This window comes from Scomber scombrus, chromosome 9, assembly GCF_963691925.1.
Source record: "Scomber scombrus chromosome 9, fScoSco1.1, whole genome shotgun sequence".
NCBI lineage: Eukaryota > Metazoa > Chordata > Actinopteri > Scombriformes > Scombridae > Scomber > Scomber scombrus.
The window spans coordinates 9,506,330-9,533,317 of NC_084978.1; the positions used below are offsets into that span (position 1 = coordinate 9,506,330).

General features: G+C 39.2%; 1 protein-coding gene and 1 pseudogene across 2 annotated transcripts; one reads left to right on the top strand and one right to left on the bottom strand.

Moving 5' to 3' along the window:
• Window positions 1–228: 228 nt before the first annotated feature.
• LOC133986390 (E3 ubiquitin/ISG15 ligase TRIM25-like) lies at window positions 229–5,131 on the top strand (annotated as a pseudogene).
• Window positions 5,132–6,957: 1,826 nt separating this feature from the next.
• On the bottom strand, window positions 6,958–26,577 carry klhl3 (kelch-like family member 3). 2 transcript variants are annotated; one of them, XM_062425686.1, is made up of 15 exons: window positions 26,519–26,577; window positions 23,187–23,321; window positions 22,465–22,571; window positions 22,221–22,342; window positions 19,122–19,284; window positions 18,665–18,774; window positions 15,821–15,937; window positions 15,155–15,304; window positions 14,909–15,026; window positions 13,535–13,732; window positions 12,245–12,346; window positions 11,997–12,125; window positions 11,177–11,317; window positions 10,767–10,910; window positions 6,958–10,608 (listed from the first exon to the last, which is right to left on the bottom strand). In XM_062425686.1, exons 1-15 carry the CDS (start codon window positions 26,566–26,568, stop codon window positions 10,580–10,582), a joined length of 1,815 nt encoding a protein of 604 aa, XP_062281670.1. In that variant the 5' UTR covers window positions 26,569–26,577; the 3' UTR covers window positions 6,958–10,579. The 2 variants fall into 2 exon arrangements, with proteins under 2 accessions (XP_062281670.1, XP_062281669.1); XM_062425685.1 differs by having other exon boundaries at window positions 23,187–23,345.
• Window positions 26,578–26,988: the final 411 nt, after the last annotated feature.

Here is a 26,988-nt window from a genome sequence, read left to right on the forward strand (position 1 = left end):
TGGAATGACTAACAACTCGATAACTCCTCCCTCTTCTTCCTGCTCTCAACCATAACATTTCCTTGTTCCCTCCCCTTCAGATATACAGTTTGAAGATGGGTGTTACCAAGATGTGGTTACCTGCAGAGAGCTGCCAGCCTCCAGAAACACGTCATTTAGATCAGAGCAAAATCTAGTTTCACTTATTAGAAGGAGGAAGTCACACAGTCACTGCCACTGAGAGCTGAAATGGCTCAGAAAGGAGTTCAGCTGGATCGGAAAACCTTCTCTTGTTCGATCTGTCTGGTTCTACTCAAGGAACCGGTGACTCTTTCCTGTGGACACAGCTACTGCATGAGCTGTATTAAAACTCACTGGGATGAAGAGGATCACAAGAAAATCCACAGCTGCCCTCAGTGCAGGAAGACTTTCATACCGAGGCCTGTCCTGGAGAAAAACACCATGTTAGCAGCTTTATTGGAGCAGCTGAAGAAGACTGGACTCCAAGCTGCTCCTGATGATCACTGCTATGCTGGACCTGAAGATGTGGCCTGTGATTTATGCACCGGGAGGAAACTGAAAGCCCTCAAGTCCTGTCTGACTTGCCCGGCCTCTTATTGTGAGAAACACCTCCAGCCTCACTATGATGTAGCTCCATTAAAGAAACACAAGCTGGTCCAACCCTCCAAAACACTCCAGGAGAACATCTGCTCTTGTCATGATGAGGTGATGAAGATATTCTGCCGCACTGATCAGCAGAGTATCTGTTCTCTCTGCTGTCTGGATGAACATAAAGGCCATGACACAGTATCAGCTGCAGCAGAAAGAACTGAGAGGCAGAGAGAGCTCGAGGTGAGTCGACAAAACATCCAGCAGAGAATCCAGGACAGAGAGAAAGATGTGAAGCTGCTTCAACGGGAGGTGGAGGCCGTCAATCGCTCTGCTGATAAAGCAGTGGAGGACGGTGAGAAGATATTCACTGAGCTGATCCATCTCATCCAGAAAAGAAGCTCCGATGTGAAGCAGCAGATCAGATCCCAACAGGAAACTGAGGTGAGTCGAGTCAAAGAGCTTCAGGAGAAGCTGCAGCAGGAGATCACTGAGCTGAAGAGGAAAGATGCTGAACTGAAGCAGCTCTCACACACAGAGGATCACAATCAGTTTCTACACAACTACCCCTTACTGTCACAAATCAGTGAACCTACAGACTCATCCAGCATCAATATCCTTCCTCTGAGATACTTTGAGGATGTGGCAGCAGCTGTGACAGAGCTCAGAGATAAACTGCAGGACATCCTGAAGAAGGAATGGACAAACATCTCACCGACAGTCACTGAAGTGAATGATTCACAACCAGAGCCGGAGACCAGAGCTGGATTCTTAAAATACTCATGTGAAATCACACTGGATCCAAACACTGCATACAGATATCTGTTATTATCCGAGGAGAACAGAAAAGCAACATGCGTAAGGGAAAAACGGGTTTACTCTAGTAACCCAGACAGATTCACTCATTGGTGTCAGGTCCTGAGTAGAGGGAGTCTGACTGGACGTTGTTACTGGGAGATGGAGTGGAGCGGGAAAGGAGTTTATGTAGCAGCCGTATACAAAAACATCAGCAGAGCAGGGAGCTGGAATGAGTGTAAATTTGGACACAATGACAAATCGTGGGCGTTAGATTGTGACAATAAGAGTTATAGGTTTTTATTCAACAACGTCTCCACTCCCATCTCAAGTACTCATTCATCCAGAGTCGGAGTGTACCTGGATCACACAGCAGGTATTCTGTCCTTCTACAGCGTCTCTGAAACCATGACTCTCCTCCACAGAGTCCAGACCACATTCACTCAGCCTCTTTATGCTGGACTTTATTTTCCTTGGTTTGAAGTCACAGCTGAATTCTGTAAACTGAAATAGACAGAAACCATTTTAGACTTCATGTGTCAGATTCTGTGTTTGTATTTCTTCATTTTGTTTGTCTCCATTGTTTCTAAGAGCTCGTTGCTGTGGTCTGACAGAGATCAGCTGGCAATCAAACTCTGATTATCAACACTTTATTTTTCATAATCATTTGTTCTGTTGATGTTTTGAGCTTCTTTAAATGTCACTTTTTCCTGTGTGTTTTCAGCCACTGAGTCTATCACTGCTCATGATAATGTTTGAACTTTTACTGACATTTCTTCAGAGGAAAATTTTAACTTTTTTGTTTAAAATCAGTTCAATGTTTATTTTCATTTATTTGTGTGCTGTTGTTTCTCTTCCACTTTAGCATCTTGAACAGAGAAAACGCCACAACTTCATTTATCATTGATATTTTGCTCTCACCACGTTGTATATTTTAGAAATAAATGTGCAATCAAATTGTAAATATCCTAATAATAGTCAATAATTAGATCACCTATTACTTTTTGTACATAGCTGAAATTCTGACATAAAGACTCTGATTGTGTGGATGAAGTGAATTTGTTCATGAAATCATTGAACAAGAGTCGTTTAACAGATTTTACTGATTAGATGTGTGAAAAACTGAAGATTTACATAATTAATAAACATGTTTTTTTTCTCAAGAATGACCAAAATTTTCTTTTATCTTCATTTTAGGATCTTATGTTAGTTATGTGTGTTTTACCACTGTTGTCAGCATAATGTTCATGTTAGTGCTGCTGAAAAAACAAAATATGAATACATGTGTTTAATAGAAGATAAACAGGGATTGAAAAGCCAATGACAGATGTGTCATATCTGAAAACATTCCAGTTTTTATCATCAGTCAAAAAGAGGAAACATTCATTGTCAGTCTCTGAAGGGCTTTTTCTTTTAGTCTTCATTTTTAGTGTAACGAGGTGAACGGTCAACTTGTTTGGCGCCTGGTTTTCTAAAAATATTTCAAACAAGCAAGCAAACATTTAACTTTTAGTTTAATTTTGTTTTTCATTGTGCCTGCAACAGAGTGGTAAAATTCACATGTGGTTCATACGTTGTAAACTGTAAATGTATTCTGTCTCTGTCAGTGTACAGTATGTTTCATCTCACACTTACCCACATGCATGGTTGATTCACAGACCTGGAATTCACAGCAGAAGTCACTGCCAAAGATGTCTCACGGGTCAGTGCTCGTCCTGGAAATGTAGAAATGATCAAATTTATTTGGAAAGTTAAAAAATTTGAAACCGGTTTTAAAAATGAAGATGAGAAGACGGATTCATGCTGCAGAAAATATGTTTGAATACTGTTTTTAGATTTATGTTCTGATCACAAACTGCAGTTACAGCCTGGTTGAAACTAAAACCTACTTCATGACATTTTTTACACTGAATTTTGCTCTAAATTCCTTCAGCCAGAGAAGATTTCAGGAGTTGCAGGTCACAAACTGCTCCCTCTTGCCTCCTCCAGGTCACCTTCTCTTGTTCGATCTGTCTGGATCTACTAAAGGATCCGGTGACTCTTTCCTGTGGACACAGCTACTGCATGAGCTGTATAAAAATACACTGGGATGAAGAGGATCACAAGAAAATCCACAGCTGCCCTCAGTGCAGGAAGACTTTCATACCGAGGCCTGTCCTGGAGAAAAACACCATGTTAGCAGCTTTATTGGAGCAGCTGAAGAAGACTGGACTCCAAGCTGCTCCTGATGATCACTGCTATGCTGGACCTGAAGATGGGGCCTGTGATTTCTGCACCGGGGGGAAACTGAAAGCCATCAAGTCCTGTCTGGTCTGCCCGGCCTCTTATTGTGAGAAACACCTCCAGCCTCACTATGATGTAGCTCCATTAAAGAAACACAAGCTGGTCCAACCCTCCAAAACGCTCCAGGAGAACATCTGCTCTCGTCATGATGAGGTGATGAAGATGTTCTGCCGTACTGATCAGCTGAGTATCTGTTATCTCTGTTCTGTGGATGAACATAAAGGTCACGACACAGTCTCAGCTGCAGCAGAAAGAACTGAGAGGCAGAGAGAGCTCGAGGTGAGTCGACAAAACATCCAGCAGAGAATCCAGGACAGAGAGAAAGATGTGAAGCTGCTTCAACAGGAGGTGGAGGCCGTCAATCGCTCTGCTGATAAAGCAGTGGAGGGCAGTCAGAAGATCTTGCGTGAGCTGATCCATCTCATCCAGAAAAGAAGCTCCGATGTGAAGCAGCAGATCAGATCCCAACAGGAAACTGAGGTGAGTCGAGTCAAAGAGCTTCAGGAGAAGCTGCAGCAGGAGATCACTGAGCTGAAGAGGAAAGATGCTGAACTGAAGCAGCTCTCACACACAGAGGATCACAACCAGTTTCTACACAACTACCCCTCACTGTCACAAATCAGTGAACCTACAGACTCATCCAGCATCAATATCCGTCCTCTGAGATACTTTGAAGATGTGACAGCAGCTGTGACAGAGCTCAGAGATAAACTGCAGGACATCCTGAAGGAGGAATGGACAAACATCTCATTGACAGTCACTGAAACAGGATGTTTTACTGTCTGATTCACAACCAGAGCCGGAGACCAGAGCTGGATTCTTAAAATATTCATGTGAAATCACACTGGATCCAAACAGTGCACACACATATCTGTTATTATCTGAAGGAAACAGAAAAGCAACATGCATAAACGAAAAACAGGCTTACTCTAGTCACTCAGATAGATTCACTAATTGGTGTCAGGTCCTGAGTAGAGAGAGTCTGACTGGACGTTGTTACTGGGAGATGGAGTGGAGCGGGAAAAGAAGCGTTCATGTAGCAGTCTCATACAAGAACATCAGAAGAGCAGGGAGCTGGAATGAATGTAAATTTGGACACGATGACAAATCGTGGGCGTTAGATTGTGACAATAACGGTTATAAGTTTTGGTTCAACAACATCTCCACTCCCGTCTCAAGTACTCAGTCCTCAAGAGTCGGAGTGTACCTGGATCACAGAGCAGGTATTCTGTCCTTCTACAGCATCTCTGAAACCATGACTCTCCTCCACAGAGTCCAGACCACATTCACTCAGCCTCTTTATGCTGGACTTTATTTTCCTTGGTTTGAAGTCACAGCTGAATTCTGTAAACTGAAATAGACAGAAACCATTTTAGACTTCATGTGTCAGATTCTGTGTTTGTATTTCTTCATTTTGTTTCTCTCCATTGGTTCTGAGAGCTCGTTGCTGTGGTGTGACAGAGATCAGCTGGCAATCAAACTCTGATTATATTAACACTTTTTATTTCATAATCATTTGTTCTGTTGATGTTTTGAGTTTCTTTAAATGTCACTTTTTCCTGTGTGTTTTTAGCCATAGAATCTATCACTGCTCATGATAATGTTTGAACTTTTACTGACATTTCTTCAGATGAAAATTTAAACTTCTTTGTTTTAAATCAGTTTGTTTATTTTGATGTATTTGTATGCTGTTGTTTCTCCTTCACGTCAGCATGTTAAACAGAGAAATCATTAGACCTTCATTTATCATAGATACTTTGTTCTCACCACTTGCTACATTTTTAATAAAGAAATGGATGACAAAAATGTAATTATCCTGATAATAATCATATGAAGATCATTTAATATTTTTTGTAAAGTTTTTTTTTTAAACGCTGTCGCTACTATGGTGACATGTAAACAGTGACGTAAAAATATGACAGTTTGCAGCAGATCAACAACCTGAACCTGCAGATTTTCGAAAGTTTGGTGCTGACCAAATATCAGTTCACATTTTGACCTGTTTTGGCAGGAACATCACAGGTTTAATCGATAATAGCTGAGGGATATTTAGATGAACTGCCAGGATCCCGACATTGTTCATGCTGGTGTTCTTCTGGAGAGATCAAGCAGATGTTATGTCGAAGTCTGTTCCCCCCTTGAATTACCTTCCCCTCCTGTTGTGATTTTTTTTCGTAGCACCTCCTCCGCAGATGTGTTTAGGACTCCAGTTATAGTTGGGCCTATATGAGTGGTTGGGGTTCATGCACGAAAAATTGAACAAATATGGGGAAGATGAAATGAGAATGATCAGTAAAGGTTACATAAATCAGAAACTGTGTTTTAATGAGTATCTGGAGTCTCCATGAATATCTAGTCCAGGTTTGACAGTTCTAAGTATAGTGGTTTTTGATCTGGACCCGGTCTAATATGGTCAGGATGGAAAAAAGCAGTGACATCATCCTTTTTTTGTATTTTCACAAATAGAGTAAAGGGTTTGAGATCATCAAGAAAAAATACTACAGTAAAAATGAGTAAAACTCAGGATTATGATACCCTTTGACATCTCCTGTCATACTGGAGTTTTAGTTTCTTAAGACTTTTTAATAGTGAGTAGATAAGACCACAGCAAAAAGGCAGAAATAGCAATAAGACTGAAAAGCAGTTTACCATGAGTAAGGACAATAAGGAAAATATGCTACAGTTAAAATGCACAATTGCACTCTACTGATCACTCTCATTTCATCTTCCCCGTAGCCTATTTGTTCAATTTTTTTTCAGTTCATGAATTAGCTTGAAAGCCAACTTGGGGTCAGGTTAAGCCCCTCTCCTTAACTGGTTCGTTTTCTACTGAGTCCAGTGTCAAGTGTCCATTGAATATAAAATAAATATAAATGTTTTCGTTGCTTGAAATGACCTTATTGGAGGTTTTAATGGTGAAAAATCAAACCAAGTCTACATTTCTCCTGTCAACACTGGAGAGAGTTCTGCTAGTTACCAATTAAGCCAATTAACATTAGACCTGCCACACCACGACCATGCCAGGAAAAGAGCCTTATATATCGGTCTTTTTGTGTCTGAAAACAGAACAATTTAACTGTAAAGGTCATATTCAAACCAGTAAGAGATGACAACTTTAAACTAAAAAACAACATGGGTATAATGAAATTACTGGTAGCATGTTTAGTAGTTGATTGAATAAAACTAATACTGCTTAAATTCATGATTTTGAGTGTCCAATACTTTTAACTTTCCTAGCTGATATTTCCAGAAATGTAGTTTAAAAAATGAAAGAGTAAACAATTTTGCCATTTATTGTAAATATATTGGATGAAAAAAAAGTCATTAAAACTTCTTCCACCCACCCCGAACACTGTATTGACCCAATCATGTTAGATAATGTGATATACATTATTAACAGGTATTGATGTCAATAATTCAAATAATACATTTTTAAAAATGTATCAGATAGAGGTTGCAAACTTTATTTTGTGCTGTCAACTTCTTTGACATATCAGGTTTATATTTTGTAATATGAAACTCTTCTGTTACCATTTCTTTTCATCAGAACCAACATTTTCTCACTTGTGCTTCAATCTGTGGTGAAAGCCCAAAACACAGACAATACAGATGTGAACCAGCCGTGTACACCTGCTGACTTCATGCTAACAGCAGATAATGTTCAGGAACACTATCAATGTTTCTGCTGTGCATCCGTTACACAGAGAGGAGGATGAATTAAACTTAAGAGGCTCAAAGTCAAAAACGAAGACTCTGTTGTGCCTTAAAAGGAAAATCCCTGCATTTATGTCACTTTGTCTTTTAAACACAATTAATTGTTTACATACAAAACATCCTTAAGTGCTAAAATGCATAATTTTACACGTCCAACTTTGGGCTTGGGGCATTTTTGCAAAGTAAACCTACAAATGTGCACAAGTCCAACCTTCACAAACCAGTTTATCTCCATGGGAACACCCATTAATGAATGAACTGTTTTAACAACTTATAGTTTATGATGATTAAAAATATATGAGGATAATATTTATGTGATGACTTTAAAAACCACACATGTTGACAAAACAAAATCACTTTAAAGTCAATTAAGTCGCCGCTCTGAGGTTCAAAGTTCAACTTCTAAGTTAACATCTACAGTTTCATGTCAAATGAGAAAAATCACCCCACTAAATGGACCTTGAAGTGAGGTGTTTTGTCAACTGCTGTTTACAGCGTCGACCATACAGGTATTTCTGTATGTTTTAGCCCATCTTTATCTAACAGAACATAGTTAAATTACTGCTGAGCATATTGCGTTTTTAAACACTAACACTTGGACACTTGGAATTTGCATGAGATAAGTTGATTCATGAACTGAGAGGCGTTTTTATTTTAAGGAGCAGTAATGCAGTGAAGAAAAGTTTAGGTTGTTTAGTCATCCAGCTGGTGGGTTCAGGTGCTGACAGGAGGTTTGACATCACTGTCTGCTACCAAGTAAAGCTTAAACAATAATTTGAATAATCGATCAACAGGATAAGCTATGAGGACTTTCTTCAAGCAAAAGCACCAAACATCTCATTGTTCCATCTTCTAGTTGTGAGGATTATCATCTTTTCTGTCTGTTATGGGACAGTGAACAGTGTTTTCTGACATTTTATTGGCCAAAGCAATAATCATTTGTTGGTTACAATTTCTTAGGTTTGATAATATGATGCATTTATTTGTCGTACATGATAATAAACTGAATATCTTTGGATTTTTGGGGTATTCCCTGACATTTTATAGGCCAAATCAGTAGTTGACATAATAAATTAATAATAAATTGTGAAAAATAATTGTTAGTTTATCCTCTGAAACTGTGTCTGAATTCCCAGTGTGAAACCGGTGTTCTTAATAACTCCCACATGCATTCCCACAGTGCAGCAAAACAACCTTCAAAGTATGTACAAAACTAATACTGATAATATCCCACCTCTCACCTTTGATGCATTTGAAAATCATGACACCCTACATCTCTGTGTCCAAAATCAGTATCATATTAACCTTTTAATGACGTCCATGTTGGCCTTTTGGATTATGGAAGATATGCACAACATCAGTCTCACATGTTAGTTATGATTTGTAACATGGATGGGATTAATGTAGTACACATGACTGTTAAATAAAGTTAACGTGAAAAAAACACCAGTATGGTCTTGTAAATATCTGATATCCTCCAGGTTATGAAATGAGAGAGGATCTCATCTGTGACTGGTAGGCAGAAGTGAAGGTTGGCTGAGGCCCTCATGAATTATGGCACCAGTCAGTCGACTAAATGACTCAGTTTAAATCCTCCAACAGCTGAACAGATGTGAAAAGAGCACAAGTGAGAAAATCAAATGAGAACTTCACTTTGATATGAATAAATGCTAATGTGATCAACTGACCCAAAACAATAAATAAAAATAGTGAACCTGCATCTTCCACATTATAATTGTACAGCTGAATTTCTACAGTGTATTTTGACACACTTTCAGAGACAATAAACAGAAATAATTCCTCATTTGTCACTAAGAGATAAAAACACCTGGTTGCTCCAGCATTATTCTGATTCCGATCATCAAAACTGGCACATTTTTACAATTTCTGATCAAATTATTGGCCTTTGTGGCAGCTTTAAACACTCCCATGAGTACGATTAGTTACGAAGACAGACAGCCGAGCAGCCGTCTGTCTGACAGCAGGTCAGTGATCCAGTTTGTCAGTCAGAAAGATGTGCAGACGTCCGACCGGCCAATCGGTGAGTCAGATCGCCAGCGATGCGGACAGCCAGCCTGCATCAGTCAGTGCATGTGTTCAGTGCATCAGTAGTCTGTCTATAACAGAATCAAGTCCTACCATGTTGAATCACATCAACTGGCCTGGGTCTAATGCCACAGCAGTGGTTCTCAACATCTCTGAAACAATCTCAAAAATATTAAATATGATAATTTGCATATAAAATGTTTTCTACATTCTTTAAATTCTCTTGCAGCTCTCTAAGGTCCAGGCCTTCAGGTTGAGAACATATACTCTCTGGCAACTGTGGTATTTTGCAAACCATACAGCAGCTCTGTTATACTGCAGCTCTCTGGAAAGCTGGTTTTCATTAGTTCAACAGCTGAAAGTGCTGATGGTTGGCACAGGAATCAAACAACTTGGTTCACTTCTCAAAATTAAGTTGAGCAACTAGTTGCCACAAGACCATTATACTCTAGAAAATGTTGCAAGTCTGATTGTTTTTAAAAAAACTGGCTCCAAATGTGCTCCCAGATTTACAGGATTTAAGATGCAGCAGCCAATCACAGGTCAGCATTGCAATGTCCTGATTATTGCAGCAACACCATGAACGCTGAAAGCAGACAGTCCGTCTGAAGCATGGAAGTAGGCTGTTTCACTCGCTTGATGTGTCTGTCAGCTGGTGTTTCAGTGTTCGGTTCAGGTCTCCCAGGTCCATCAGCGACTGCAGGTGAAGCGTTGTGCCTCGTTTGGCCCCTCTATGTCAGCTCCTTCAGCTTACAAGTCTTTCCAACGTCAGTGTCCGAGCAGAACTTATGTCAGCAGATACAGCGCTTATTATGTGCTAGGCATTTGAAAATGTTTCATTAAGACAAATTCTTTTAAGTCTGCTCTCCTGTGGCTATTGCTTTTTATCTAGTGCAACAGTGTCTTTAAAAGTCAAGATCTCACAGGGCTCTAATGGAAATGGCTTGGAGATAGCAACTAAATCAAGTCGTGGGTTAGTGCCAAAAAGATCCGTCCTTGATTGTGTCAGCTGAGGGTTGAGGGCTTCCTCTTCATTCGAACAGTGTTTTCCTCAGGCGTTACTACTTCGTTTGCCTATTGAGCGTCAGACGTCAGTGTGCGTCTCTGTGAAACTGGCTTCCGACGCATAGCTGATGCTGTGGGAGGCCACTGGTCATAAAGGCTTGTCGATCACTGCTACTCCTGGAGAGGTGGGAACATGAGAGACGAATCAGCAACATAAACAGGTTAAAATGTGAGGACACTTTCATATTTATTATTATTATTATTATTTATTTATATTGTCTCTTTTGTGACACAGAAATATTTCCTCAGCATTGATTTCATGATCAGGGACTTACCGGCATAGCTGCGTCCATTGCTCATGTTGGTGGGAATGAGGCTCCACTTGTCTGTGGCTGGGTTGTAATACTCTACAGATGAGAGGTTACACGACCCGTCGTCTCCTCCAATCACGTACAGCAGACCGTTTATCGCACAGACGCCTTGAAGGAAAGAATTACACACATAAAACAACACTGACAGATCCTAATAATTTTCTTTGCAACATTATGGAATTTTTCAGTCACTAGGTTTCTGGCTGTTTTAATAAATCTAAATTCCTGCAACATAGATGAATGGTGATGACTGATCACTTAAAATCATTCAAAGAACACGATTGACATTTTCTAGCATTTACATAACAGCCATCTAACCCTTTCTGTGAAATCTGTTCGATGGATGCTGTGTGACTGTGGGTGTGCCATCTGACCTGCGTTTCTTCGGCACATGTTCATGTCACAGACCAGTCTCCAGATGTTGGTTTGTGGGTCGTACACCTCAACACTTTTCCTCACCAGGGGCCCATCATGTCCTCCTGCTGCATATAGCTGGCCTCCTAACACACCAACACCTGGAAAAAAAACCCAGTAAGAAACACAAAAAAGAGGCAACAGTGACTGTTGTAGTTTTATCGAAATACCAGAAATGTGATTTTGATTTTTTGCACTTTTTTCATTTTGCTCCTGGGGTCACAAGAGTGTCCAAAAAGTTCACAATAACTCTGAAATCAAATGAAAACACTGGAGTGTGACAGCAGTGTACAGAAATATTGTAGTTATCTTTTCTTTCTAAGGTTTCTAGTTTGAACGATGCAGCCAGAGACAGAGTCCACCGGGTGGTGCTGTTGCTCCACTGCAGACTGTTGCAAAAAAACTGCTGTAATGCATCATTGTAGTACAACATATTATCATGTACTGTTTAAGGTTTCTTCAAATCAACCCAGGTTATCTTCTACAGTATGTGTATTGATCATTACTAGGCTGACACACACTGTAAAAACAAATAACAGAAAAGTAATATAACAAAACTTAAAAATAAACAACCCTAACCTCCAAAGTGCACATTCTTGTACAGCTACTAATGGGGTTTAAATTTATATTGCTCCTGGTGTGTGTTGTGTATTTTATGTGAAGTAGGGTATAGAGTGTGTGTGTGTGTGTGTGTGTGTGTGTGTGTGTGTGTGTGTGTGTGTGTGTGTGTGTGTGTGTGTATGTGTGTATGTGTGTATGTGTGTGTGTGTGTGTGTGTACCTGCTCCACTGCGCCGTGTGCTCATGTCAGCTACATAGCACCACTGATCAGTAACAGGGTCGTATTCTTCCACCGTACTGAGACACTGACGGGACGCTCCATCGTAGCCTCCTACTGCATACAGCTTACCTGTAATACACACACACACACACAGGTCATTGAAAAGGTACCATCTGAATTAAGTCCCTTTTAAAAAATGACACTGAAGTACACACAAAAGTAAACAAGGTAACACACTCGGGTCTTACCATCGACCACCCCTACACCCACACTGCTGCGACGGGTGTTCATGTGAGCTACATAGATCCACTCATTGGTTTTATAGTTGTAGGCCTCTACTGTCGACAAACCTGAAGAGGAGATACACAGAGAGAATGAGGCACACAAAAAAATGAAGAGATGGAGAAAAACACAATAAAAGTTGTTTTGTTTTTTTAAAGAAAAGGTCTGAGTGTGTGTTTGTGCATCACTCTGTGGGTGTAAATATTTTGCATCCAGCTGGTAAACGTGTTACAGTGTTTACTGTTAACACTGTAGTTGTGCTTCTGCAAGCAATTCTACCTGCTCACCCTCAGGTGGTGACGAGGAATGGAGAAAAGAGCCGGATAATGACGCTAAGCCAAAATGAAAAAATAGGTTTGGAAAAACAGCACCTCTGAACAAGTCTTGAACATAGCAGTAACTAGTACAATGTGTTGTCTTGTGAACTCTATATAATAAGATAAGGAATGTAAAATTATTTATCCAATATTTCTGTTTTTACCAGCCGTTAACATACACCATTTCCCATAAATCCTAGATCAAGCTAAACGTCATAGCTACTCAGAGAGGTGAGTTAATGGGCTAGTCGAGGGGCCATGGTTAATTTAGGCATGTGTGTAATAGCAGCAGGATGGAGATGTGCGATTGGTGTAGAAATTAACAGCCAGCAGAGATTACAGCTAAAAAGTCAGTACTTTAGAAAACTGTTGTTAATTTTAAGGATGTGGACAAAAGCAAATTATGATGAAATAAGCTCCTGTGCTGGTAAATTTTCATGGGGTCTTACTTTTTGACCTTATAAAGTAATATTTGTTCTACTTCTGAATGCAATTGCTGTAATAGTTGCCAAAGTAAACTCCAGGAACATTATTTTTTCAAAATGGAAGATGAAAGAAATTGAGAGATTCCATGGAGGTCCAGAAACTAGCTGAATAAGGGCCAGCCTCAACTTTGAAATGTTATACACCACTTACGTCTTTATCTGATAAACATCAAGGCCACAACAGCGTGTTTAAGTTTATTGATTTAAAGTGTTTAGTTTTCCTCGTTTCATGGTCAACATATGCTTTTAACCGTGACCTGTGATTAGACAATGGATCGTTCATCTATCATTTCTCTCCTGTTATAAATACAGGACACGTTCTATCTCTGGACTTGTGTAGAAACCATGATTGTTAAGAGTGGACAAAAGACAAAAAAGTATTAACTAACAACTAATAACAGCTACAGTACAGTGGCTATGGTGTGTACGTAGTAGTATGGGGTTGTGTGTTTACCTATACTTCCGTTAAAGCCCCCCACAGCGTACAGCAGATCCCCCAACACAGCAGCTCCCAGTGTACTGCGTCTCTCCTGCATGCTCGCCAATGCACTCCACTGATCTCTCACTCCGTCGTAAACGTCCACCGTTCTCTCCCGCAGCGAGCTGTTGAACCCCCCGACTGCGTACACACGTCCTGCCATGGAAACAACACCTGGACAGACAGAATGATCCTGTGCATGAGTTGTGGGATGATGTATTTAGTGTAAAAATGTATTTAGGTAGGCTGTGACTTTGGAGCCTTTTTTATGTTTTGCATGTGTTAGTCCATTAACAGCAAATTGTGCACACTTTACACTACTGCAGGACTCTGGTAAACTACAATAGATTCATTTCACTACAGCTTTTTTTTTAATCAGACTTATGTTAGGTTAATGTGTGGTAATATAGGTAAGACAGGGACTATTTCACTTTAAAAGAGCAACATTTTTACTGATGATATAGTAATATTACAGTACTATTTGAAGCTCATCATGTTTATAATGTCAACTGACTTTTGGGGAGTTTGAGGTCATATTTTATTGTGTATTGTAAAATGTCTAATTTGGGGTACTTTACTACTGTATGACTGCACCGAGAAAAAAATCTAATTCAACATGTGATAGTGAAAAATCTTCAGATGGGCCAGTGAACTTTCCACAACTTATTTACTTCAGAGTCAATGACACACATTGAAACTGACAGAGTTCAATGCAATAATAGGTTTACTGTATAATAAGCAAGCATACACATAAACTGAGGCTGATCCATGGAGCAGACACTCACTTCAAATCTGAAAGCTCTGTTTTATAAACACAAATCAAGTCCTCCTTTTGTACAGCTTAATTTCAAGGTGTTACGCCTATTTTAAAAATCCCCCCAAACTTTCCACCATTAGTTTTCATCCCTAGTCACACATTTCAAGTTAATTGGGTCATTTTGCTGTTCCTTTGAAAACATCATAATGATTGTTTTGTCTCCTTCAGCAGTCAGTATTTTCATGAGGCAGTAGTATCAACACATGCCTGTATCATCTAGCTCTGACACCATTATCTTCAGCCCTGATAAAGTTTCCCCCTGTGCTCAGTGCCAGGTCATAGTGACCTAGCTTCCCATCCTGCCATCGTGGCCCACTATTATTTCTGTAGCTCTCACAAAATACTTGAAAAATAAACAGTTTAAGGCCTTTAATGATTTCCTATCCTGATTGTGAACACAGAATAATATAAAGTACCTGATTCAATTTTGTAGTAAATGATTATACGTCTTGATTAATGCAACGTTGATAATGTCTTGATCAAATAAAAATAACTGCATATAACCCTACAAAAAAACAACAACATAAACTTACCTGCTCGGCAACGTCTTGAAGGCAGGTCGGCTACTTGGTACCATCGGTCTTCTTGGAAGTCATAACACTCCACACTGCGGATGGCCTTTGGAGCCTGACCGCCCACTACAATCATCACCTGTACGCATGCACGGACACACACATACATGGTTCTCCAGTTGAGTTAAAGTAAGTATCATGTATGTACGCAGCGTTTACATGCTCAGTTGTTGAGATATATATGTGTGTGTGTGTGTGTGTGTGTACCTTGGGGATGCTGATAGGCGTTCGTGGTCGGGTCCTGTCTGTCTTGATGAGGTGCCGCTGGTCGGCTGGCAGCAGGTGATACTTCATTGCTTCTATGAGAAAATCTTTACAGGTGTTGTTGTTCTTTATCAAAGCCTCTTCTTCCACAATCTGAAACACAAATAATAATAATATAATATTAATAATAAGCTTTATTTATATAGCATCTTTCAAAACACGTGTTTACAAAGTGCTTCACAAACGCAAAAGAAAATATACACAATTCACACATCTCATATCTCACCTTTAATTACCAAACACAATGAATCTGCACAACTCTTTCTTTCCTGACTATTAATTTTATATGTATAGTAATGCATATAGTGAGTATAATAATACTTTTAACGTGTCAAAAATGCAACTTTATCTGAAGATAGAAAAACAAAAAGGTAGCTGGACTTGCTGTTAGGTCTTGAAAATGTTTCCATTCATCCCAGAAACTCTAAAACTGATGTAGCCTCTGAGAAGACTAACAGTCTTCACACTTATACTCTAATAAGAACCCAGAGCGCACATAATTCAGGAGGCGACCCGTTTCCAACACTATTTACATATTTTCTGTGACTGATGCATAAAAAAAAGAAAAAGAAAGCAGGGAAAGCAGAGCAGACAGACATTTTCTTTTACCTGTACCAAGTAGTCTCTCGATAGCAGTGGAAGTCTGACATGCTCCATTAGCTTGGGCATGTACTCCAGACGAGCTGGCTTATCGTACTTGATCCAAGCTATCATGGATTCAAACACCTGGGAAAGAGATGGAGAGGAAAAATCAGACAGTAGCGCGGGAGAAATCATGGCAGAAATGAAGTCAGATGAAGACTCATAAAGAGTCTGAATGATTAAAACAGACTCAGATCTCATATCCCTCCTTTTATTTGACCTACTTTCACTTAAAAAACACATCAACTTGTCAGTGTCAGTGCTCTGTTTTAGCTTCTGCTGTGAAAGATGATGGCTTATTTGGTATGGAAAGCCAAAATAGATAGGAAAGGATGCGTTTTACACTTTGCCGGACTTTCACACCCCTGGTTAATCACTGCATGAGGTGGTCACAAAGCTGGAAAGGTGTGGCGAGGGGGTAAGAGGGGGGGGGGGGTTCAGTCACTGTTCAATGATCTCACACGCACTTTGTTTGAAATATACAAGAAGCAGGTCTTTAGTTTGGACACATCTCATGATGACGTCTCAAAGTCACGACAATTAAACTCACTGATTGTAAGAACTGCAGTATAGTATTCTTTCATAGTGAAACAGCTTCACAGTAGAGCTGGGTGATAAAATGACAATTTTAAGCATGAAATTTTCCATGATAACGATGATAAATTAATGATTTTTATTTTTGAGTCTGTTTTCATCTACCTAAAGAAATACAGCAAAGAAAAAAAAATGCATGTGGTTGACGTATGTACATATTGTGGTAACATTTTCGGCCATGTCACCTACTTTATAAATTGCTTGTAAAGCACTCCTAGCTGAACATCAGAATATCAGAGGTGGCAGACATTCATTTAACACCCTTTTAAGTCCAAAATAGGTTTTGGTGAAGAGACCACACCCTGTCAATAACCCCCTGTTTCAAATTCATTGATTTACACACATTCACACTTGACCATCTCCTGTTGGCCTGAGGAGCGACTCCACTTGAGTAATGGAGTCATTGAGGGTCCCTTTGTTCTGCACAAAAGCACAACGATGCGAGAAAGAAGGTGATCACTCATCAACCCAAACTCTACTGAGGTTTAAAACTCAAGCCTCTAACCTCAGACCCATAATGTACTTCCACTTTACATTTACACAAACTACAAAAACTACACACAAATACAATGCAATGAAACACAACTGCTCCCCAATAAATAGTGTCATACTCATGTAAAAGTTTTGTTAAAGTTTCTACTTCAGTTTTTTAATGGATTGACTGAATTCTGTGGCACATTTTAAGGCTGTGAACATGTGATACATAGTAAAACCTCTTGTTGTACCAACTTATGAGAGTTTGCACATAATTCATAGATGATTATCCCTCCAGATACACAGAAACTAACCCTTCATTACCTATTTTATTGCATTATATTCATGTTGTCATTGCTTGTTCTAAAACCACAAACAAACAAAAAAATGCATAGTTCCTTAATAAATTACCTGCATCTGTTGTGTTAGTGTTGATACTGGATTATATCTAGATATGATGATGATAATAAGGACGATTTGTTGACACGTGTACATCTTTTCACCCAATGGGAGATAAAGGAGCCGCCAGAATGTCCCAATATCTCTGATTCTGTATTACAACTATTACTTCTGACTGGTGTTTTCCACACAGATGCTTGTAATATGATGTTAATATGGTGAAGAGCTGCTGTACGGTCAAAACACAGCAGGAAATGGAAGAAGTATTTATATTTGTATAAGAAAGAGTAGGAAAACTGCACAATTTGAATCTAGCAAGTGTTGATTCTACTCCTGTGAAAATACAGTGAATACAAAAATATGTCATTTCATTTAATTTCCGGTTGCACCAGCAGGGTTACACCTGGTCTTAAATCAGTCGCAATTTGGCGTTCAAAGTCCAACCGAATAGTTACACCATGTTGTGCTTACGCCTTCTTCTCGCTAAGAATCATTCGCCTCCTCAGGAGCAGGCAGTCAAAATCTTTGCCTTGTTCAGGAGGTGCTTCCATTTTCTCTGTACATCATTTTCTGAACAAAGGTTGTCTGAACAATCATTTATGACCTCTGTCATTTTCTCTCCAATTTCTACTGCTTGTTCTTCATATGTTATTACATTGGACTGTTTGCAGTGAGCATTTTCTTTTGCTATCTTTCCAGCTCTGTTAATTTCCTTATCGCAATGTCTTTTCTTTTTCTTTGATCTACTGCAAATTAGAAATGATTAGCTACAAATTAGCAAGACAGCAGGAGATTGTTAACAACATATAACGAAGCAATAGCCAGAGTTGCATGGGCATTCACATAGTCACACAACACTAAGACAGGGCGTAGTTAAAACTAGGTTTAAGTTTGGTTGGTCCATTATAAAGACTCAGCAGTTAGGACCAGGCTCAATAAAGACCTGTTGGTGCATCCGAGACGCAGCCAGTTTTGACATTGAATGAACTGTTAACAGAGTCAGGCTCCCGTGTCTCTGTCCAGCTGAAGCAGCAGTCACCTTGACAACAGGATGACACACAGATGCTCCCTCACCGACTTCATGTTGCCTGCCGAGGTCATTTCTCTAGTTCTCTTGTTTTTAATTGTATGTTTTAATGTTTCCAATTTTTACTGTTTAATATTTAGTTTTTATGTAAAGCACACTGAGTTGACCCCGTGTATGAAATGTGCTATATAAATAAAGGTGCCTTGCTTGCCTTAACCTGATCCCAGCATATCATTTCATTAAAAACTGCTCATTTTAAAAGGGGTTCAAGTGTGTGTGTGTGTGTGTGTGTGTGGTTGTCTGTTGTGCTTTCTGACCTTCTCCTCAGTGGAAACAGTGAGTTTGTCGCTGGAGATGAGGCTGCACACCTGCTGCAGAGAAAGGCCCAGAAACTCCTCTCCCTGCACCACCTCAGTGAAATGCTGCTCTGAGGTACACACAACAACACAGGGTTACACACAACACAAACTAAACAGGCTATATCTGGATAATAAGCTAGGGCTACACAAAGTGACTGTTAATGCTAAAAAAAAATAACGAAATTGAGAACAGAACACAATCAAGCAACTTATTAACTGTACGTAAAATGTTTTCTTCACTTTCCTCTTTTCATGACATTTTCTAACTGTTTTCTGGAAGTTTCTGTATTTTTTCAGGGATGGAGAAACTAACCATTGCATAAAAGCATCACCACCTACCACACACATACACACACTCACACAGTTGCAAGGATGACTCACGATATGTGTTGTGTGTGAACAGCAGGAAACTTACCAGCGTATGCGTGGGCCTGGTTGAGAAGCTGTGTGCATGTATGCAGGTCAGCGAAAGCTCTGATGCCCAGACAGTTGGTGGGGTGAAGCTGAGATTGCAGGAACTCACAACAAACCTGACGAACATCCATCAGCTGCAGGAGACTGGCTGCTGGCAACAGAACCTGCAAAGAGGACACACACGTCATAAATGTTAGAATAATTAATTACCACCCAAAGCCAAAAATTTAGGAGCATTTGGCGGTTGAAAATTTATTCTACACTTTGCAACCACACAGTTATTTAGCTGGTAAATTAATTGCCGCTCAACTAATCAGCAAAGCAGTTTCTTTCTGTAGTTAACGATCCAGGAGGTTGATCAACATCTGTGCCTATCACCTTCTTACAGAGTGAATTTCCTCAAGAAAAGGCCAGCAGGATACTTTCAATTAAATCCATTTCGTCGTCTTTGCACAAGCAAAATGTTATATCTGTTAACAAAACAGAGCAGTGGATTTTGCAGGTAACTGATTATGTGTTTTGAGCGTCTTCTTCAGGCCACAGCTTACCAGTTTTATCACCACTGACACCATTGAGTAAAACAGACCTGGTGTGACCATGAATATGCTGATATCTGAAATCAGCAGTAAAATGTCCCTTGACAACAAACCAAAAGTAATTTCAAGAGCTGAGTGAAAAAGAAATAATACTTTCACACGGTGTGACATTTTAATCCTTTTAACCAAAGGATATACCTTGACCCTTACATACTGTTCATATTCTGACTTATAATGAGTCTCTGCACAAATTCACATTCATAAATTCCCCATCAGTCGTTCATAAATGTATGATTAATTCTTAATGAAGCTGTCAGAGAGCAAACATAGGGTTTATCTATGGATAAAGACACCCACGATCTCTATATTATGGTGCAGTAGAACATTTTATAGAATATGATGAATACAACATGTGTGAATGCTGAACTTTGAACTTTTTCAATAAACACAAATTTTAACATTTGCATATACAAAAATGTGTATGCAGCTGCACAAAAATAAAAATATTATGCATTTTTTTGTATACTGTGGATCACATTAGGAAAAGGCCCCCTAAAAGAAATGTGTATAGTGTGATTTTACAGCTCTCGAATGTAAAAATGGGTCAAATTTGACCCTGAACAGTATGTAAGGATTAAATGTGTGTGTTTCTTTGTCTTCGAGGATGCAATAGTACTGTCATATCATATCAAGTTGTATCAATAAAATATTTTCTCAAAAGCTGTGTGATATTTGTTTCGGTCTCTACTGTTTAGCCTTGCAGGAACACTGAGTCTTTAACTTTTCCTCTGTGTCGGCACCCTGCTGCACGCTGGACTGATATGATCAAATAAAAGAGAGGGTTTTTTCTTTTTTTTTATATATCATGCTGGGCTGAAGTCAGTCTGAAGCTTGTCAGTTAGCTAAGCAGCCAGTTAGTGAGTGTACTGCTGAAAGCGTGATGCGAACAGACAATGTTCCCCTTTGATGCAGCCCTACACATTAGCCTAACTGGGTCAGTGAGACAGTCTCTGTCTGCCTTTACACCTCTTTGTCTGTCCACAGACTCACTCATCCTCTGAGTTTGTATTGTTACTGTCTCCTCTGTGCACAGCTGCCCTGGAGTCTTATATCTTCTGAAAGGGAGCATCAGGCCCACTGGCACTCAGCGTAAAACAGCTGTGACACACCAACACACATGTAAACACTGAGGGCAGCACAAACAACTCATGCTGAATGTTGTACAGTGAAAACACATTTAAAATAAATTGAAAGTAAAAGCAGTATTTTATTAAATATGCGCCACTAGTCAAAACACAAGCAGGTCACACATTCATGAGTGAGCCAATCAGGCAGGCACGCTGCTAACAGTGGGAGGATTTCCTGCCTCTCTCCATGCACACTTCCTGTGCTAATAATCAGAGGAAGTATCCTGCCTGCAGCTTGATCCTGTTGCATTTATTCAACCCTGTGCCCGAGCCATGCAGCAACCAAGAGTTAATGCCACTGAAACAAACAAGGCCCCAATCCTGTCTTTTCACAGCAGAGCACGGCTCACAACCACGAGCAGTTCTCACATCCACGGTAGCAAATATTTGCTCCTCAGGCAGGTTTATTGTGACAAGTCTGAAAATTATGTGAAAAGTTCAAAAAAAGTGATCAGACTCTCAGATCTTATGATAAACAATAACACTGACATATTTAATATCATCAAACACGAAATAAAAACAACACTTGTACCAATCAACTCTGATGTTCTTGCTATTTTCCTCATTTTGTCTGATATGCTGATTTTTAAACAAGATATTTTAGATTCACTATTCTGTTTTAAAAAGGTGCTGCAAAAATCCTGAAAAAGTAACACTTTCACAAACCAGAACGTTCACTCAACGCTGACAGTAAACAGATATTGGACAAAAAGCTCAAAAAACATGCTGTGAATTGAAAGCTTGCCATAATCAGCAAGAAATCTTTCTGTAATTCTCGAAAATAAAGATTGTTGTCCATTTCCCTCTAATGAATCCTGGAGGGCTTTGTTGTAAGTGTTTCAATAGCAGCTTGTTCTGTTGTAAACCTGATTTGTGCTCAGACTGGTGAGCAAAAACAAAGCTCTGTCTGCACGCAGAAAAAAGGTCAAGACGGCAGCGACAGGAAAAGTTTCCTTCACAACAACAAGGAAGTTTTGTAACTGTGTGACTAATGCTTGTGAGCCTACAGCTTTTCCTACAATTACCCAAACTGTAAAAACAGCGAGAAAATGTGACAATTTTTTTTAACTGAGGTTAGTGTTTTGAAACATTGAACCCAGGGCTGTTTCAATGTTTTCTGCTTCAAAATTTAACTCAAAAGAGGAGAGGAAGCATTGAAAGAGCTACACTGACACTAAAATACAAAAAAACCTTGTTGGATATACTATGAGAAGTACTAATGTCCTTGAAAACTAGGTAAAAGCTTCCAAAACAGCACAAAAGCTGCTAAAACCAAAGAGAAAAAAAACCTTAAGTACAAACTACACATTTTCACCCACGCCCATCTCTTCCTCCTCGCTGTCCTCTCCTACAACACTACCCAACACGCTCTCTCACCTGAACGTTGTCCTCTGTGACCTCTATCTCAGCTGTGTAGATGTAGTCGACCAGTTTCCTCAGCGTCTGCCCGTCCACCTCTCTGATCTCCACCTGATGGGCCTTGCTCTCGCTCATGTCACCTGCACACACACGCACAGAGAAACACGCACCGTTAAGCAGCAAAAATATGCACACGTGTGGCAAACGCACACATTGTATACACCAGCCAAGCAAACAAACAGACAACGGCGGCCGTGTGTACCTGTGAACATGGCACAGAAATAGGGGCTACAGGACGCCAGGACCACCCGGTGAGCCGGCACTTCAACGCTCCCCGCCACCAGCTGCACGTCGCACAGCATCTTTTTACTGAAGGACGACAAGTGACGGAGAGAAAGTTAGTACTAATTATGTGCATTTGTTCAAGTGTAGCGTAAAAATAAATATTCATACAGGAGCTAGAAATAAGTGGGAATGTGTGAAGTGAATCATACAGCTGCCAGCAAATGTGCCAATTAAGGTATTATTCACCAGGTTGTGGTTTAAGATTTCTATAGAGTATATTATGGATTTGATCCAGCTGAGAATGGTCTTTTAATATCGCTACTAAAAAGGGAAAAACACCCCACAGTATTACACCATTATTAATCACTGCTGCGTGAGCTTGTAAAAAGCGGTTGAATTATTGCAACGTCCCTTAATGTGACTCGTCTATATCAGTTAGTGATTCCCCAAAATGTCTTTAACACTCACAGATACTGACTGTGACTGCATTCAGCTTAATAAGAGCAATAAATGTAGTCATAGCATAGTGAGACCAAGGAAGCTCGACTTAGACTGTGTCCGAAATCACTCCCTTATTGGAGTAAAACAGTAAAACAGTAAAACAGACATAAAGACACAGAAACATTTGTGTAATACTTTTTTTTTTGGAGGAAATCTGCCTTCATACCTGATTCAGTCTATTAAAAAACACACACACACCTCCTCAGGTCGTTCATCAGCTGGAAAGCCTTCCTCATGTGCGTCTGGTTGAAGGTGTGCATCCCTCCATTCACTGTGTCCTCCTCGGAGTCAGCGGCACAGTTTGGACGCGGTGATGCCGGTGTGGCCACCAGACTGGTAAGACATGAGAGGCAGTGTCTGGATCATTGGGGATAGACGGTGACCCAAAAGTTAGAAGGGGGTAACTTTAATGGTTCATCTCTAAAGATTATGAAGAGAGGATGGGACAGACACACGATATCGAACATAGTGAAGCCTGAGAAATCAACTGTGGAGGAAATGAATGAATGAATAACTGGAGTGTAACGTTCTTTAAATATATACCTTTTCTTTGGTTGCAGGATAAAGGGGAGCGTCTCTTATCATGTTTCACTGCCTGCCAGCTATTTTTGAATGCTTGTATGACGCTACTGACTCATCCTCCTTTTAATAATCCCAGGTTCTTCATGGTAATCTGCTTTGGTTGTCATGAAAGTCAGACGCAGCTGCAGTAATGACTCTACAGTCTAGCTTTCATACATCTCTGGAGACATTTTGATCCGGTGTGGGTTTTTTTTTTTTTCCTTCTTGTGTAAAATATGACATCGACCCTGCTTGACTTTAAACACAGGTAGTGTAAGTGTTTGGTTTATGTCTGACGCTCATGACCAATTTTTTTTGGGAAGAATTAAACACTTTCTCAAAAAGCTTTGGAATATAAACAGGATAAAACAGGCTCAGTTTGACAGGGGAGTTACATGAATTTAGGGTGACAAGTACATTTTAGTCAGTCTATAAAATGTCAAAAATCTGTAAAAAAAAAAAAAAAAAAAAAAAATTTCTTAGCAATTTCAAGGTGACGTCTTCTTCAATTGCGTTTTTATTTTCAACCACAATCCCACAACCCAAAAGTAACAGATAATTAATTTATTATCAGACACTGTATGATACCGAAAAGCAGCAAAATATCACATTTTAAATTAGCGCCACTCACTGATCTGCAACATTTCATTAAAAGGCCTGAAACAACCAGAGAAACTAGACAGATAGCGGAGTCCCAAAAACTCTTAGAATGAAAGCTACATTTTATTCATTACTCCAGGTTTATTTAACATTTGCTGCTTCACTCTTTAATGCAACACTAGATTATTTTGAAAGTTACCTAACTTAATTTATCAGGTATTTAGTTCACTGGAATAGACCAAAAAAAGCAGACATTTCCATTTCATCTAACAAGTGTCTCAATTTAGTTTGTAAATTTAATTTAATTGTCAAGCCGACACCTTTTACTCATGGATGTAATTTTAACGAACTCATAACTTCACCATATTATCATTCAAGCATGTCTATTTGACTGAGGATGCAAGATAATTTCTTTCGGTATTCATTGACCTATATCCTTCAATGTTCATCAGTCACAGGGTCTTAAAACATAAGCCTGGCTGTGGTGTGTAATTTTCTTACTGTCAATAAATCCCATAAAACCCAAAACAACAATGTGTCAGTGCGTCTCTTGATACTTTCTGCTGAACTTAATCCCAAATCCAAGATGCAAAATTTCATAAAACAGCTGACAACTGTAATGTTACTCAAACAGGAGTAAAAGAAACATGTTTTGAGATTATTAAATACACATTTCCCCTCCTCCCCTCCCCCGTGAATATTACAGCAGCACCAATGTGCGTCTATGGGCACAGATGAATAGGTTATATCAGTTTTGGGCTACAGAGTCAATACTTAGTTACTGAGACACATTCACTGTTGATTTGGGGCTTTTAATGGGATTATTTGATAATAGGAAAAAAGGAGGATGACACCTGATTTATCCTTTATGCTTTCTCCATACAGGCACACAAAGAAAAGAGGGGAAAATAAAATATTCCAAGTTTATCCAGCCTTTTATTTCTGTCTGCTTTTCAAACCTCACAGAGACTTAATGAAGAGTGCAAAGCCTGTTGATTTCCATAGGGCTGCACCTAATGATTATTTTCATTATTGATTATTATTTGGTTTGGTTTATAAAAACAGACAGTTACAGTTACTTATGAAAATGATGATGATTACAAAGGGGGTTATATCTGAATATTTTATGTAAAAAAGCTTAGTCTATATGCTGAATAATATTAATTTTGTTGCTTTGCGTGGTTTTGATGTGCACAATGAATTATTTTGCCGTTTATGCTATTTTGATGTCTTTATTTGCCTGTTTGAATTTGCGGCACCCCAAAAATAAATCCACATTGCCGCTTAAAGCTAAACAACCTGTCTAAAACATGTTCTTTGAAATCAATATTTTTGAATATATATATATATATATATATATATATGTGTGTTATAAATAAATCATGACGTGGACCTTATTTAGAGCACACATGAGCTTAAATGGTCTCACAGTACCAATAAAACCCATGCTTTTTTCATAAAATACCTTTGTTTTATATTCCAAAATCTACATGAAATAATGAATACATTTTTACATGAGAGATAAATCTTGCTTTATAAGAAATGATCTCCCTTATACATCATGTCAGTATCCATGAAAAACACCTGAATGTAGATTTTGGTGGGTTTAATGGGCACACACTGTTTTTATAAGTTGTAGTAAGTTACATTACTTTGATTAAGTAATTAAGACAGTTACATTACTTATTAAATCTTAAATAAGGTAACTACTAATCTTGCTCACAGTTTGTATGAAACTATCTGACCTGTATCACAAACAGTGGGAACAAATAATGATGCAGCACTTACAAACCAATGTGGCAGTGTGGTGTTAACTGAGAGGGGACACGACAGCACAGGAGCTACTTTATCAGTGTACATCTATAACTCTGCCAGTTCGTTTACCCCAACACACAAAATAAAACCAAAGAGTGTGACAGTAAAAATGAAAAGGGTGTTTGTTTTGAGTTTGAAGTGCGTCAACTTGGAGCAGTGAGTGTGTGTTAGCTCCTAGCACTGCTAACACAAGCTTATTATGATAGCTACACGTCAGTGCCACAAAATCATGGCTACACTCGCATTAACAGGCCATTTTTGTTGATAAAGAGACACTCGGTTCGCTGTCTTAAAAGCAACAACTTGACAACTTAATAGTGTACATGTTAACTTGGTGGAGTTAACAACATCAGCTGCTCTGCCCCACCGACGCTTTAGCTAACTTAAGCTCAAGGCTAGCTGAGAGGAGAGAGAGATGTGTTTGACTGGCTGTGTGTTTGTGTGGATCAGTGAGGGGGGGTAAAATGTTAAGCGACAGATGTACAAGCAGCGTGAATCACAGCTTTACACACAAAAAATAAATAAATAATCCCCTACTACTGATGCCAACTTACCCCAAAGACACACCGTCCATCCTCCCGGAGTCACAGACCGCAGCAGGCATGAGCGCCGTGTAGCAGCACACAGATCGTCTATTAGGAGGATGAATCACTCTGTAGCTTAAAAAAAAAGAAAAACACTGAGAGTTTGGTGCACTCCTATGATCAAGCACACCTAAATTTGATCAAAGCAACACTAAAAAATAAGTAGGGTGGATTAGGGTAATGTGGGACAACTAGACTAGGGCATTTATCACTTTTTCTATTCAGTTATTTTAAAGCTAACTAGTATAATGCAAACTGTGTAAGTTATATTGTGTAACATTACACATGTGAACATACAGGCTACTAGTTTTTTTCTGATGAGAAAGCAAAAAAAACAACATACTTGCAGAAAGTTCAGAATCAGAAAGTTTTGGCAGATATAAGGTTGCTTTGTATAAATCAAAGTATTTCTAAGCCTAAAAAAATAGTGTCCCAGTTTA

Coding starts and splice junctions, on each gene's coding strand:
- klhl3 (XM_062425685.1), bottom strand. CDS start 26,568: ATGCCTGCTGCGGTCTGTGACTCCGGGAGGATGGACGGTGTGTCTTTG. Junction 15,305..15,820: donor CGAGAGACTACTTGGTACAG/GTAAAAGAAAAT, acceptor TTTGTGTTTCAG/ATTGTGGAAGAAGAGGCTTT. Junction 11,318..11,996: donor CACACGGCGCAGTGGAGCAG/GTACACACACAC, acceptor TTTTTTTTCCAG/GTGTTGGTGTGTTAGGAGGC.